Source organism: Opisthocomus hoazin, chromosome Z, assembly GCF_030867145.1.
Source record: "Opisthocomus hoazin isolate bOpiHoa1 chromosome Z, bOpiHoa1.hap1, whole genome shotgun sequence".
Classification (NCBI taxonomy): domain Eukaryota; kingdom Metazoa; phylum Chordata; class Aves; order Opisthocomiformes; family Opisthocomidae; genus Opisthocomus; species Opisthocomus hoazin.
In genome coordinates, this window is record NC_134454.1 from 89,989,097 (window position 1) to 90,002,566 (window position 13,470).

Genomic DNA, 13,470 nt, shown 5'->3' on the forward strand with positions numbered 1-13,470 from the left:
GAACGTCCCCGGCTCGCTCGCAGCTCTGGGAGGTCCCATCCTCCCACCACGCATCCCTCCGGCAGCGTCCGGACGGACCCCACCGCCCCGCACCGCTCCCGCAAAACCCAGCGCCTCCGCGTTCCGAAAACCCCAAAGGATTTCCCCCCCCCCCCCCCCCCCCGACGCGTTTCACTTTCGCATCTTCACCGCTTTTTTTGGGTTATTTTTTTTAAATCTAACTTCGCCTCCGTCCGGGATTGAAGCGAGGAGGACGTGTTTCTGGAACCAGCCGTCTCGGAAGCGATGCCCCGGGCGCACGCCGCGTCCGTTTCACGGACGCCAAGCGAACCAAGCTCCAGAAATTAAGCTCTTTCCTCTCGATCGAGAGCAGACACGCAGGAACAGTCGCAAGTCACAGCTCTGGCTTTTAACAAAGCCAGATTTCTTCATTAGAAGCCGTATTGTTTAAACACTGGAGGAAAAAATAGCTTTGCACAAACTCAAATCTTAGATTCTATGTATCCCAAGTGTATTTAACATATTACCTGAGGCCAAGCTGAATTACAATCTCGAATTTCCTTTGGTGAATTCTCAGCAACTGCCACCGAGAGCAAAACAACGTCTGCTTCATGCTAATTTTATTGGGGAAGGGGCGAGGAGATGGATTTAACCGAGCTGCTGAAAAAGCATCTCTTTACCTCTCGGAGCCTTTCACCAGCCCATTTTCGGTTAACACTTCACATTTTTTTGGGGGAATCTGCGCACGGCGCAGGCTCCGTCGCGGCTTTTAACGGTATTTTCCCCCCGACGGAGTCGCTTTCAGCAACGCTGCATTTAACGAGGAGCAGAGCCTGTCACCGAGCCGCCCCAATAAAAGCCATCGACAAAACCTCCTTTATTTTCCTTTCTCAGGTGCTTAATTTCAACACCTGACCTTGCATTTTAATAACGTGACGCAACACAAAACCACGGGCAAATATTTAGCTTAGGGCATCGTACGCGGGCACGTCTGAAGGTTGGAGAATGCTTTGGTCTGGGTAAAGACACCCGAAAAGCAAACTTTTTCTGGCCGGGGGGAAGCAGGAGGCAGCTGGGATATTTTAACTGCAGTACCAGACAGCGGACCTCAGCTGCGGAGGCTCTGGATGGCGCTCAGCACCCCAGCCCCGACCCCAAACCGTGGCCTCGGAGCGTGCCGAGGCGGCCGGAGTCGTCCCCAGCGTGGGGTGGAGAGCGGCCGGAGCACGGCCAGCCCAGCTGGACCAGCCCGAGACCCCCCGGTCGCCGCGAGCAGGGCACGGGACGGCCCTGCCGAACAAAGCCATGCCCTCCGCACCGCGACGGGCTCGTTATCTTCTAATCACCCAGCCGACTATCGCGACAGCATCCCCGGCGCGCAGCCGAGCGGGGAACGCGGTAATTACCAAATAATTGGCCACCAGAAGAAGCTCCCTCCTTCCCCGAGCAGTTGGCTCACTCTCGGGCATCAAAGTTTTTCTTTCTTTCTTTCTTATTTTTTCCTTCCCTTGTGGAAAAAAAAAAGGAGGAATCCCGTCTGAACCCCGCCAAGCAAAACTCTAAATGTTTGCATTTTCCATACGATGCCTAATCCTATTTGGAATGCTTCTGAACACTTGGCCTTGATTCCGTCTTGGAGCAACGAATTTCACAGGTCACTGTGCGGCGAATAAAAAGTATTTCTTTTTGTCAGGTTGACTGAATGTCCCCTTGTTCTTTAATTATAAGGCGGGCTGAATAGGAGAGCGAGATTTACCTTCTCTGTGCTGTCCGTTATTCTGCGTTCCTCTATTTTATCGCCTCTTATTCATCTCCTCCCTCCGCAAAATCACCGCAATCTGTTCAGCCTCCCTCCACAGGAAAACCCTTCCGCGCTCGCAATCGCTCCCGCTGTTCGTCCCCGGAATCCTCCTCATTCCACTACGCTTTTCTGAGCTAGGAAAACCCAAACAGACGACCGCTCCAGGGAAGGCACACACACACAAATATACGTATATAAATATATATACCCGAGTCATACGCCGCTACTGCGTCGGGTTTGGTGCCCCTTCGCAACTAAATCGGTTTTTGGCCTCGTTTTTAGGGATTCTGGCACACCGAGGAGAAATCTCCCCGCGACTAGCAGAGGCATACGCTCTCCTCCCTGTATGTATACGGTGAATTGCAATTCCTTCTCCTCACCTGCCCTGCCTCGCATGTGGGACGAGCAGGGGATCAAGCCCCAGCCCTCCGCAGCGCCGTGCAGCAGCAAACTGGAGGTGGAGCCGCCAGGTCCCTTTCTCTCCCCTCATCCTCGTTAACCTAAATAGCTCGACCCATCTGCAAACACCACCCAGATTGCTTCCTCGCACCCTTCCTCCATCCCACGTGTGAGTAAGCAACTCTGGTTCTGGCGTGAGGTTTGGAAGTACAACACCGACTGCCTTTTAATCCCGCTGAAGGTGGCAGTGACCGAGCCCAGCCCTGCGCCGGCGCAACGTGGCCGCTTCCGAACCGAGAGGTGCCGCGTCGCAGCTCCTGCGGGCCCGTTGCTTTTCTGCTGTGGGACCTTCAGATGCCTGCAGGCTCGAACGCGCTGCGTGAAATGGTTTTCCTTACGATTTTTGCGGCATATTCAAAATAAAAAAATGAAGAGACACTTTTGTCCTTTGCAAGAGAGAAAGCAACTGCCAAAATATTTCATTTGGGAAGTGCCAGGTGCCTGTCGCAGAGACCTCCACGGTGCCTGCACGGCCAAGGCCAGCGTGGCCCCCGACACCCAGCGCGGAGCCGGGCGGCAGCGCAGCGGCTGCTTCACGCCGGAGAAGGGCCGCGTAATCCAGAGGGCAACGCACGCCGCTGCCCGCACGCGCAGCTCTACCCCGCAACTACCTCCTCCCCCCCGAGTTTAAGCACGTGTTTAAAGCCGGGACGGGATTACCTCCCGTTTCGTAAACCCTCTCCAGCCCACGTGCCAAGATGGGGCCGTACGCTACGAACCGCGCCCAGCGTCCCCGGCAAGCGGCGGGTCCCGAGCGAACCGCAACGCTACCGAAACCTCTCTGCAGGCTGAAAAGCATTTCAGGACCTGGGTAGGGGCAGGGGCTTTACGCTCGCCTGGCCTGGAAGACAAAGAATAAGCGAAGCGCCGAAGGCTTCCCGCCTCCTCGTGCCCCCGCCACGCAGCGGGGACGACGCGGGCCGTGCCGCCGGCCCCACGGACTGCACAGCGGAGACCGACCTCGCCGCTGCGCTCGCTGCACCGCGGGGCTGCCGGTCCCGACCCCAGCGCCGTCAGCAGCGACGGCTCACGAGGCCGGACGCCGAGCGGCGCGGCACCGGCGCCAAGAGCCGTGGGCACCGGCGGGCGACGAGCAGCAGCGGGTGCAGCCAACGCCACCAGTGAAACGCGCCTACACGCGACGGCGGCTGTACCACGGCGCGAAGGCACGGCGGCATCGCTCCCCCCGCCAACACGCACACCCCCACGCCCACCCACCCTTCCTCCCGGCCGGCTTACCATGAGCGAGTGCCGGTTGGCGGAGAGCAGCCCGGTGCCGTAGCCGGAGCCCAGGCCGGCCATGGCTCCGTTGTGCGACGGCCCTATCAAGCCGTGCATGTCGGCGTGGCCGCCCGGCATGGCGGTGGCGGGCCCCACCGCGTGGTTGCGCAGCACGTGGATGGCGTCGTCCAGCCTCTCCAGGCGGTCCTCGATCCGGCTTTGCTGTTGGCGTGCGAGAAACAAAGCGGGAAGAAGCATCAGCAGGCGCGCGGGGCTGCCCAGCGCCGGGCACGAGGCGCTGCCGCCGGCGTGCGTGGGGCGCGCGGGGGCACGGTCACCCACAGCCAGTCCTTCCTTCTCAACCCCCTCCTGGCTTTTTTTTTTAATTGGTTTTGGCCTTTTTTTTCCTTTTTTTTTTTCTTATATTTTTCTTTTTTTTTCTTATATTTTTCTTTTTTTTTTCTTTTTTTTTTTCCTTATTTTTTTTCTTATTTTTTTTTTCTTATTTTTTTTCCTTTTTTTTTGGAAAGGAGTGGTTTTGTTTCCCTAGGGCAATGTTTAGCGTCGTGGGGAAGGAGAGAGCATGGTCAACACGAGTACAGCTTTGATTTTCATGGGCACAACAGGTTCAATGATTCCTCATGAACATAATCATTACAGTACATATGTTGCCCTCTATGTCTTTGAAAAGTTTTAGTGACACTTAAAAAAAAAAAATAATAAAAAAATAAAAAAGAAGCAGAAGTAAAGAAACGAATATACCTCTAATTGTGATCAATCTCCGACCGGGATTTTCCTCCCCCCACCTAACCCCAGGATTGCACACAGAGAGAGAAAAACTACCAGGTCCTACAGTCCCTCACTGGATTTTTTCCCCGCAGCTACGCAGCCTGAAATCACTTTTTATCACCAGTAAATTCAGCAACAAATGCACTGAGCAGCTTACGGCCGGCGACCCATGGACCAGTCGCGCAGGGTGCAGGGCTGCTCCGCACCCCCCAGCTGCAACAGCCTCGGGGTCCCTACGACCTCGCGCCGGAGAAGGATGGGCCCTCGCCACCCCGTCTCCCAGCACCCCGACCGCCAGCCCACCCATCGCCCCGGGGAGCGCCTGTGAGGAACCCCGACCGCCGCGCTCCCGCTCAGCCAAAAACCAGCCCCCGCGGCGTGCCGCCGGCAGGGCGAGGATGAGGAGCCAGCGAGGGGGAACGGCGACCTCGCAGCTTCGGCCCACGGCTGGTGGGACCCGCGTCTGTGTGTCTGGGGGACGACCCCAGACCCCAGTGTCCGCTCTGGGGACAACCCGCTGCAGGAGCCACTGCCCGCAGAAACCCCTCCGCACCCCCGGCTCGGCTTCCCCCAGCCCAAGCCCTGTGCAGACCTGAAATCTCTGCTCGTGAATTAAATACGGCAGGGGGAAGCTCAACAGGACAGCCCCCAAGCCCTGGGGAACCTGAGCTGCAAGAATAATTAGGCAAAAATAATCAGGCAGAGCTCACGGGTCTCTCCAGCAAACTTCTTCACCAGGCCACTGCTGTCTGCAAACCAAAATAACTAAAAAAAAAAAACTCCGGAAGACAGCCAGCCTAGAAAACACCACGGTCCATCGCGAGAAGGATTTCTGAATTGGGGCAGAAAAAACCCAGTCTGTGCTAATTCCCGACCGCGGCAAAGTTCTAACGAAGCCAACAGGCCCGCTGCGTCGGCCAGTGCTAGCGGGGTTGAACGCTGTGCCCTCAGGAATTACCCACTTGGCTTTTTTTTTGAAACTTTAAGCTCTAGCACTATTTATTTTACACCGCACAGCACGTCAGGTGTTTCCAACCTGCTTCCAACCGAGACCAACACCCAGCCGAGCGGGCTCTCCGCAGCTCTCCCCCGTCCCAACGCGCCTTTGGCCAACCCCAACTCCTACGCCATCTTTCCAGTAGGAAAGGCGACGGATCCTGCTGACGTCCCTCCAGCCCTCCCTGCCACCAGCTCGGCCCGCCGGTGTTCCCTGGGTAGAGGACTCCGGAGCATCGCTGCCGCATCGGCCGCGCTCCCTCGTTCGCTCCGCGGGACCGACGGACGCGGCGTGACAGCCGCCATGGCTTTCCCCTCCCGCTCTCTCCTCGATCCGTTCCATCCGCCCGCTCGCCCTCTACACTTTCTGGGGTCCTCGTCCCCCGTTTCGTCACCCTGTCAAGGAGGAGACCCCGACCAGCAGCATCTCCAACCGCGTCACGTCTCTCGAGCACCCATGACACGATTTTAGAGGTGGTAAAACCAAGTTCGAGGGCATAGCGGTCGCTAACGAAATGAAAACCTGTGTGAGAAGAATGGATGAGCAATGGAAAGAACAGCAAGTAAAATACTGAGGCAGAGGAGGTCACTAATCAAAACATACCAAAGAGTGTAAGGGACCTTCATAATTGGGAGATGATGACGCTTGACCTCCATTTCTAGACCAAACAGCTGTGCCTGCTAATAGTAAAATCGGAATTACCATTAGAACTATGCAAACAAAAATGTCTTTTAAACGTTTTGGACAGTTTCGTAGACATGTAAATGCCGTATTCCAGATAGACTATAGAGCAGACATATGGAGAACTTCCAAAATACACACGGGTGGGGGGAAAAAAAACAAAAACCCCAAAACAAAGGTATTTTGTAGCAAAGCACGTAGATGCAGGCCGCAGAGTTCCCCCCGGGCTGCTCCTCCGCATAGAGGGCTGCATTCATGCGGCAGCTGGAGAGGGAAACATCTGGGCGCTGGACGGAGAAGCGGCGTGGCCGCAGGGTGCTGCCGGAGCCCCGCGGCACAGCCCGGCCCAGCCTGGTTTCCAGACACCGCTTACGGCATCCCACCAGCAAACTTACAAAATCATCAAAAAATAAAAACCCCCCAAAGCGGTCAGTAAAAGCACCGCACGCAACATTCCGGTCCACGCCGCGGAGTTCTGGGTTGCTCTGGCCCGGCGAGACCAAGGGTCTGACCCAAAACCCGCGGGTCCGCGCCCGCCGCTCTGAACCTGCTCCTGCGGGAAGAGAAGGGCTCCCGGGCTCCAGCAGCGTTCGCCGAAGGAAAAAAAATGCCCTTGTGGAAGAGGCAAACACGGGGAAAAGAAGTTTTTTTTATATAGACAGCACAACGCTTGGGCAAGTGGCAGCGTTCTTCTGAACGAGCCGTCTTCGGCGTGACGGCACAAACCGGGCCTCAGAATTTCGAGGTGGAGATATTGGGGTTTTAACCCTCACCTCTGCACCGAGCGGCGTTTCCTTCAGCGGAGACAGGCCAGGGTGGGACTCATGGCAGCTTTTTTTTTTAGGCTCTCACAGCTTATTTCTCATAAAAGTCCAAATTATGTCAGTCCTAATTAAAATTTACATCTTCCCTTTTCTGGTCCCCATGGAGCTTTCAGTCGGGGTTTTACTACAGCACCACATGGAGCAACGAGGAGCAATCGTTATTTTCAAAATAATTTTTACCCAGCCCTTGACATCCTCGAGGGGAAGTGCCTTGCACGCTAAACGCTTTCAGCCACGATTTAAATGCACTTCTACCCCTTTATTTTTTATTTCTTTTGACACTCGGTTCTCCCCCTCTACCCGGCAGGGCCTGCAGCGAGCAACCGGCGTCGCTCGGGATTCCTCTTTGGCTCGGCCCCTTCCGTCGGGATCGGAGAAATCGGGGGCGATTCCGGGCCAAGCCGGGCAGAAAGCCGTCCCCTGGGGTGTGAGACCCCCCCACGCTACGGCAGGACAGGTGGTCCCCTCTGTCCCCAGCCACGGGTGGCTTCGTCGGGACATTCGTTGCCTGGCTTTCACCCCAACGTCGTGATGGAGGTGGATACAGAGGCTGCCAGCTAGCGCAACCTTCTCTCCATCCTCCTTCCAAAAAGCTCTCGTCACCGTAGAGCTGCCACCGGGTCTGCGTCCCCGAGGCTGGGGCACCACGTTCAAGGGCCAGGAGCTCCCTCCACCTCTGTCCTGCTGCTGGGGCACCACGTTCAAGGGCCAGGAGGCCAGGAGCTCCCTCCACCTCTGTCCTGCTGCTCCTGCTGCTGGGGCACCACGTTCAAGGGGCAGGAGGCCAGGAGCTCCCTCCACCTCTGTCCTTCTGTTCCTGCTGCTGGGGCACCACGTTCAAGGGTCAGGAGGCCAGAACCTCCCTCCACCTCTGTCCTTCTGTTCCTGCTGCTGGGGCACCACGTTCAAGGGCCAGGAGACCAGGACCACCCTCCACCTCAGTCCTGCTCCTGGGGTACCATGTTCAAGGGGCAGGAGGCCAGAAGCTCCCTCCACCTCCATCCTGCTGCTGGGGCACCATTTTGAAGGGGCAGGAGGCCAGGAGCAACCTCCACCTCCATCCTGCTTCTCCTGCTGCTGGGGCACCACGTTCAAGGGGCAGGAGGCCAGGACCTCCCTCCACCTCCGTCCTGCTGCTCAGGCACCACATTCAAAGGTCAGGAGGCCAGGACCTCCCTCCACCTCCATCCTGCTCCTGGGGTACCACGTTCAAGGGTCAGGAGGCCACGAGCTCCCTCCACCTCTGTCCTGCTGCTCCTGCTGCTGGGGCACCACGTTCAAGGGGTCAAGGGTCAGGAGGCCAGGACCTCCGTCCTCCTCCATCCTGCTGCTGGGGCACCATTTTCAAGGGGCAGGAGGCCAGGAGCAACCTCCACCTCCATCCTGCTTCTCCTGCTGCTGGGGCACCACGTTCAAGGGGCAGGAGGCCAGGACCTCCCTCCACCTCCATCCTGCTGCTGGGGCACCACGTTTAAGGGCCAGGAGGCCAGGACCTCCCTCCACCTCCATCCTGCTCCTGGGGTACCACGTCCAAGGGGCAGGAGGCCACGAGCTCCCTCCACCTCTGTCCTGCTGCTCCTGCTGCTGGGGCACCACGTTCAAGGGGCAGGAGACCAGGACCTCCCTCCACCTCTGTCCTGCTGCTCCTGCTGCTGGGGCACCATGTTCAAGGGTCAGGAGGCCAGAACCTCCCTCCACTTCCATCCTGCTGCTCCTGCTGCTGGGGCACCACGTTCAAGGGCCAGGAGGCCAGGAGCTCCCTCCACCTCAGTCCTGCTGCTCAGGCACCACATTCAAAGGTCAGGAGGCCACGAGCTCCCTTCACCTCTGTCCTGCTGCTCCTGCTGCTGGGGCACCATGTTCAAGGGGCAGGAGGCCAGGACCTCCCTCCACCTCTGTCCTGCTGCTGGGGTACCACGTTCAAGGGGCAGGAGGCCAGGACCTCCCTCCACCTCCGTCCTGCTGCTGGGGCACCACGTTTAAGGGCCAGGAGGCCAGGACCTCCCTCCACCTCCATCCTGCTCCTGGGGTACCACGTTCAAGGGGCAGGAGGTCATAAGCTCCCTCCACCTCCATCCTACTGCTGGGGTACCACGTTCAAGGGGCAGGAGGCCAGAAGCTCCCTCCACCTCCATCCTGCTGCTGGGGTACCACGTTCAAGGGGCAGGAGGCCAGGACCTCCCTCCACCTCCGTCCTGCTGCTCCTGCTGCTGGGGCACCACGTTCAAGGGGCAGGAGGCCACGAGCTCCCTTCACCTCTGTCCTGCTGCTGGGGCACCACGTCCAAGCGTCAGGAGGCCAGGAGCAACCTCCACCTCCGTCCTGCTGCTCCTGGTCCACGGAGAACAAGGGATGGATCACACGTCTGGCCAGCACCGCCCTACGGAAACGGCCTCGGCTGCCCTTCAGGGCTCGCGGTGGGGTTAGCAGGAGCCAGGGCTTGGGCACAAAGAGGAGGAGACCGGGGTCCTTGGTCACTCCTGACACAGACCTCATCCCAAAGAGGGGACAGAGAGCCACGCGGCCTCCGAGGTGTTGGCGTGTGCTGTGGGGGAGGAGAACCCTAGGGTTCTAGCTGCAAAGCCTCGAGGTTGAAGAAACCTGGCTTATATTGGGGTAAACATTTAAAGCGCCTGATGCTCATGAGAACTACCCTGGGCCTCCGGATCTTTTCAGTTTAGGCTTTTATTAGTCAAGTGGGCTTAATTAAAATATGCAATTGTAGTAAATAAACTATAAAATGAATCGACTGGATTCGCAGGGGCTCAAGCTCGTCCAGCGAGACGTTTTCGGGATCAAACGGGCGTTTGCTTCGGCCCCGGGAGGGGTTGGGGGAATATTACAGAAGGAGCCCGACCTGGCACCCCAGAGCAAGGCTGCTGCGAGGGCTTGGGGGTCCCTGCCCGGGGGCACGGCCACGGCACGGGGACACGCTCGGCACAGGGCAGCAACCGCCCGCCGCCGGACCCCGAGGGCACTGCCGGAAGCCGCAATGAAACCACCGCTCGTCGGTAAAAAAGCGTCCGCCCGAGAGCTGCGCCGAGCTCCTCTCCGCCCGGGGAAGGGCGCGCGGGGGGCACCTCTGCGGTCGCCTCGGCGGGCCACCAGCGCCCGCCGCCCGGGAGCTCGGTCAGGCATCTCCTACCAAAAAAATAGGTTGCAACGTTCAGTAAAATAGAAGTGTAACAACAATACCTGAGAGAGAAGGGGGAGAACCAACAGGAGTTGAAGGATTTGATGAAAAGCTGTTGTTGGTGTGATCTGGAGAATAGATCTTTAAAAGATGATACAGAATTAATCTAAAGCCATCACAAACTGATGCAGAAAGAAATACGGAGTTCTTATGCATTCAGTTCATTTCAATGAAAGCAGGACAGGTTAAAAAGCCTCTTATGCAAATATTCATATTTTTATAAAGACAAAACTGTATCGGAGGCAGGAAGCTAGGCAGCAGGCCCCTTTTGAGGGGAACAGACACTAGCCCATTAAGCGACGGTTTCTGATCGCCCCACGGCTCTGCTACGGCAGACACACACATTTTCAGCGCAGAGACTACTCTACGAACCAGTGTCATCAAACAAGGCCTTCAAGCACGCCAGAAAATTAATTTTTTTCATTATGCTGAATTCCCTTCCCGGCCAAAATAAAGCAAAGGGAGCCGAGCACGTTAAACCCTGGCATGGTGGGTAACCCGCAGCAGCAAACCCCAACTACTCGTCCGCTGCTCCAGCGAGCAAGCGCCCGCGGGCCCCGTGCCCGGGTGCCACGGCCCCGCGGCGTCCCCGCTCAGCACCCGTGCCATTTGTCAGGGCACCACTTCAAAGTGGATTCTGTACTGTATCAGTTAGTTCAGGCCAACCAGAGTCTTGACTTTTCGTCTTTTTCAATGAAGCATCGAAGGATGTGCAAAAAACCAAAAATTAACTCTCATGAGAACTCCATGGAACCCACTCTGCCCAGAAAATAACTCTAGTGGTCCTTATTAAAAGTCAGCTCGTGCCAACTGGGACCGCGGCGGTAGCTGGGGCACAGCAGGTTTCCAGCTCGGAGCAGGAGGAAACCCTGCCGTGCCCCAGCTACACCGGTAAGAGGTGGGAACTGCCGACTTCAACAGCAACCACGGTAACTGAATGGGTGGAAACCGCCACGAAAAATAGAAAATAATCTACAGGTGAATTCCAAAGGACTCCTGCCTGCGGGCGGCTCGGTAGTGCAGAAGTCATCCTGCCGCTGGGCTCTGCTCAACCGCCCTAGGAGATGCGGCGTGGGGCAGACTGACAGACACAGCTCCCTGGCACCCAGTCAACGCGACCAGGTCAGGGCTTCCCCCTCTTTCCCTTTCTATTCTACCCTAAAATTAAGGCTAAAGCTTTCTCCACGCCATTTTGCACTTTCGGTTGGCAGTGGCTCCCCGCGGGTGACCTCCGAGACCAGATCTCGCCCGTTTTGATCTTCGTAAACTCCAGGCGTCCAATTCCGATATAAAGCTCACATTTTCAAAACGGTAAACGGGTTATTCCAAAGTAAATTATTTCCTTACAGAGGCGAGTGCTTTCCCCAGCGCATCACCAGTCTGCGAGCTGCCCGCTGCCCCGCTTCCTCTGTTCGCTGAAAAACAAAAGACGCGACGTCAGAACAGGCAGTAAGACACCGCAGACTTCTAGTCCTGGTCCACTCGCTCATCGTTTCATTGCATTTTAATGCTAGCTGCATAAAATTGATCATTAATTACCATTAATTTGTTTGCTAAGGTAGATATTCATGCTCCATTTTTGCAGATAAAATATATTTATTATTTAGGCAAGCCGCGGCGAGCCGAAGCGTGGGGAGCGGACAGGCTCCTGCCCGCGCTGCCTGCACCCAGACCCGTGCCCGCCCCAGGACGGGCAAACCCACTCCAGCGAGGGTTTCCTTCTATGACACTTCTACCCAAGGGTGACACTTCACATCATACGTTATAAAGGCAGCAAAGACCAACTGCCCGGAGCGGGGACGCCAGCGCTCAGCCCGCCTGCGCAGCCCCCTCTCCCCGCGCCGCGCGGGAAGGACGCGGTGCCGCTCAGCAGCAGCCAGCCCATATTTTGTTTGCTCCTCATTCACTTCGTGACCCTGGGCCTTTGTACGCTTTTCAAATCCATGTTTGAAAGGCGTTATTAAATTTCTCAAAGATTTCTCCAAAGTCTAACTTCTGCTTCACTTGAACATTTCACGGGTGTTTAAAGAAATGATTTTTTCACCGTCTCTCAGGTGATGGGATTGCACCTTTTATGTAAGAAATTCAGGGCAAGAAAAATCACGGTGTGGCAGGCCACCAGTTTCTCACGCTCAGGTGATAGGATTGAAAACTCCTCCAATACGGGATAAATCGAAGGAAAGAAAAATTCGGGCGAAGCATCCCACCACTTTCAGCACCTGTATGGCCATTTACAAGCTAAAACAGCAGCTCTGCCTGACTGCGGCCCGTGAGCGACACTTCCACCTCCATCTCACAGAATCACAGGGTCCTGCACCTGGGGAGGAACAACCCCAGGCACCAGGACAGGCTGGGGAGCAGCTCTGGGGAGAGGGACTGCGAGTGCTGGGGGACGACAGGGTGACCATGAGCCAGCAGTGTGCCCTGGGTGCCAAGAAATCCAATGGGATCCTGGGGTGCATTAGGAGGAGTGTGGGCAGCAGGGCGAGGGAGGTTCTCCTTCCCCTCTGCTCTGCCCTAGTGAGGCCCCATCTGCAGTGCTGTGTCCAGTGCTGGGCTCCCCAGTTCAAGAGAGATGAGGAGCTGCTGGAGAGAGTCCAGCGGAGGACTACGAGGATGAGGAGGGGACTGGAGCATCTCTCCTGTGAGGAGAGGCTGAGGGAGCTGGGCTTGTTCAGCCTGCAGAAGAGAAGGCTGCGAGGGGACCTTAGAAATGCCTCTAAATATCTGCAGGGTGGGTGTCAGGAGGACGGGGCTAGACTCCTTCCAGTGGTGCCCAGCGACAGGACAAGGGGCAACGGGCACAAACTGAAGCAGAGGACGTTCCAGCTGAACCCGAGGAAGAACTTCTTCCCTCTGAGGGTGACGGAGCCCTGGCCCAGGCTGCCCAGGGAGGCTGTGGAGTCTCCTTCTCTGGAGATATTCAAGCCCCGCCTGGACGCGGTGCTGTGCAGCCTGCTGTGGGTGACCCTGCTTGGGCAGGGGTTTGGACTGGGTGACCCAAAGTGGTCCCTTCCAACCCCTGCCATTCTGGGATTCTGTGAGCTACACCAATCCTGTGGGAGAAGGAAAGGCAGGGACCATAGTCTTGCTCCACGTGCTCCTAGAAACCTGACAGTGCTGAGATGGGCCACGTCTTAAACTAGTTATCGCTAAGAACAAAAGAATTCTTCAGATCTACTGAGTATTCAACTTTTCCTGAAAGACTCTGAAGACAAATGACTGTGGTAGGCTTGGCAAACCTACCAGAAGGGCCTCAAGGATGGGCAGTGGTGTGCAAAGTTCCCTTCTGCAGAGAAGAGGGAGCTTCACTGGGAAAGGGATGCTGGAAGAGCAAGACAGCGGAGGTTTATCATATGGGGAAGGCAAGCTCTGCATCATTATTTGGTATTTTTCCCCTATAAAAAACTGAGAGCCACCTGTTAAAGCAAATAAACAAGGAAAAAGGAGTTTTCTCACTAGTGCCCAGCCAAATGGGGAAACTCGCTGCTTTAAGGTACGCGAA

The 13,470-nt window shown here is 56.7% G+C and overlaps 1 protein-coding gene across 15 annotated transcripts in view; it reads right to left on the reverse strand.

Moving 5' to 3' along the window:
* LOC142358965 (transcription factor 4) overlaps positions 1 to 13,470 on the reverse strand; it is a 245,759-nt gene that overhangs the window by 19,908 nt on the left and 212,381 nt on the right. For 12 of the 15 annotated variants that reach the window (XM_075411862.1, XM_075411858.1, XM_075411856.1 and 9 more), the window contains 4 exons: positions 11,313 to 11,380; positions 9,968 to 10,046; positions 5,871 to 5,947; positions 3,500 to 3,703 (listed from right to left, as the gene is read on the reverse strand). In XM_075411862.1, the coding sequence (XP_075267977.1) occupies positions 3,500 to 3,703; positions 5,871 to 5,947; positions 9,968 to 10,046; positions 11,313 to 11,380 (428 nt within the window). The remainder of the gene's footprint in view (positions 1 to 3,499; positions 3,704 to 5,870; positions 5,948 to 9,967; positions 10,047 to 11,312; positions 11,381 to 13,470) is intronic. The other 3 variants (XM_075411859.1, XM_075411857.1, XM_075411864.1) reach the window with 2 other exon arrangements.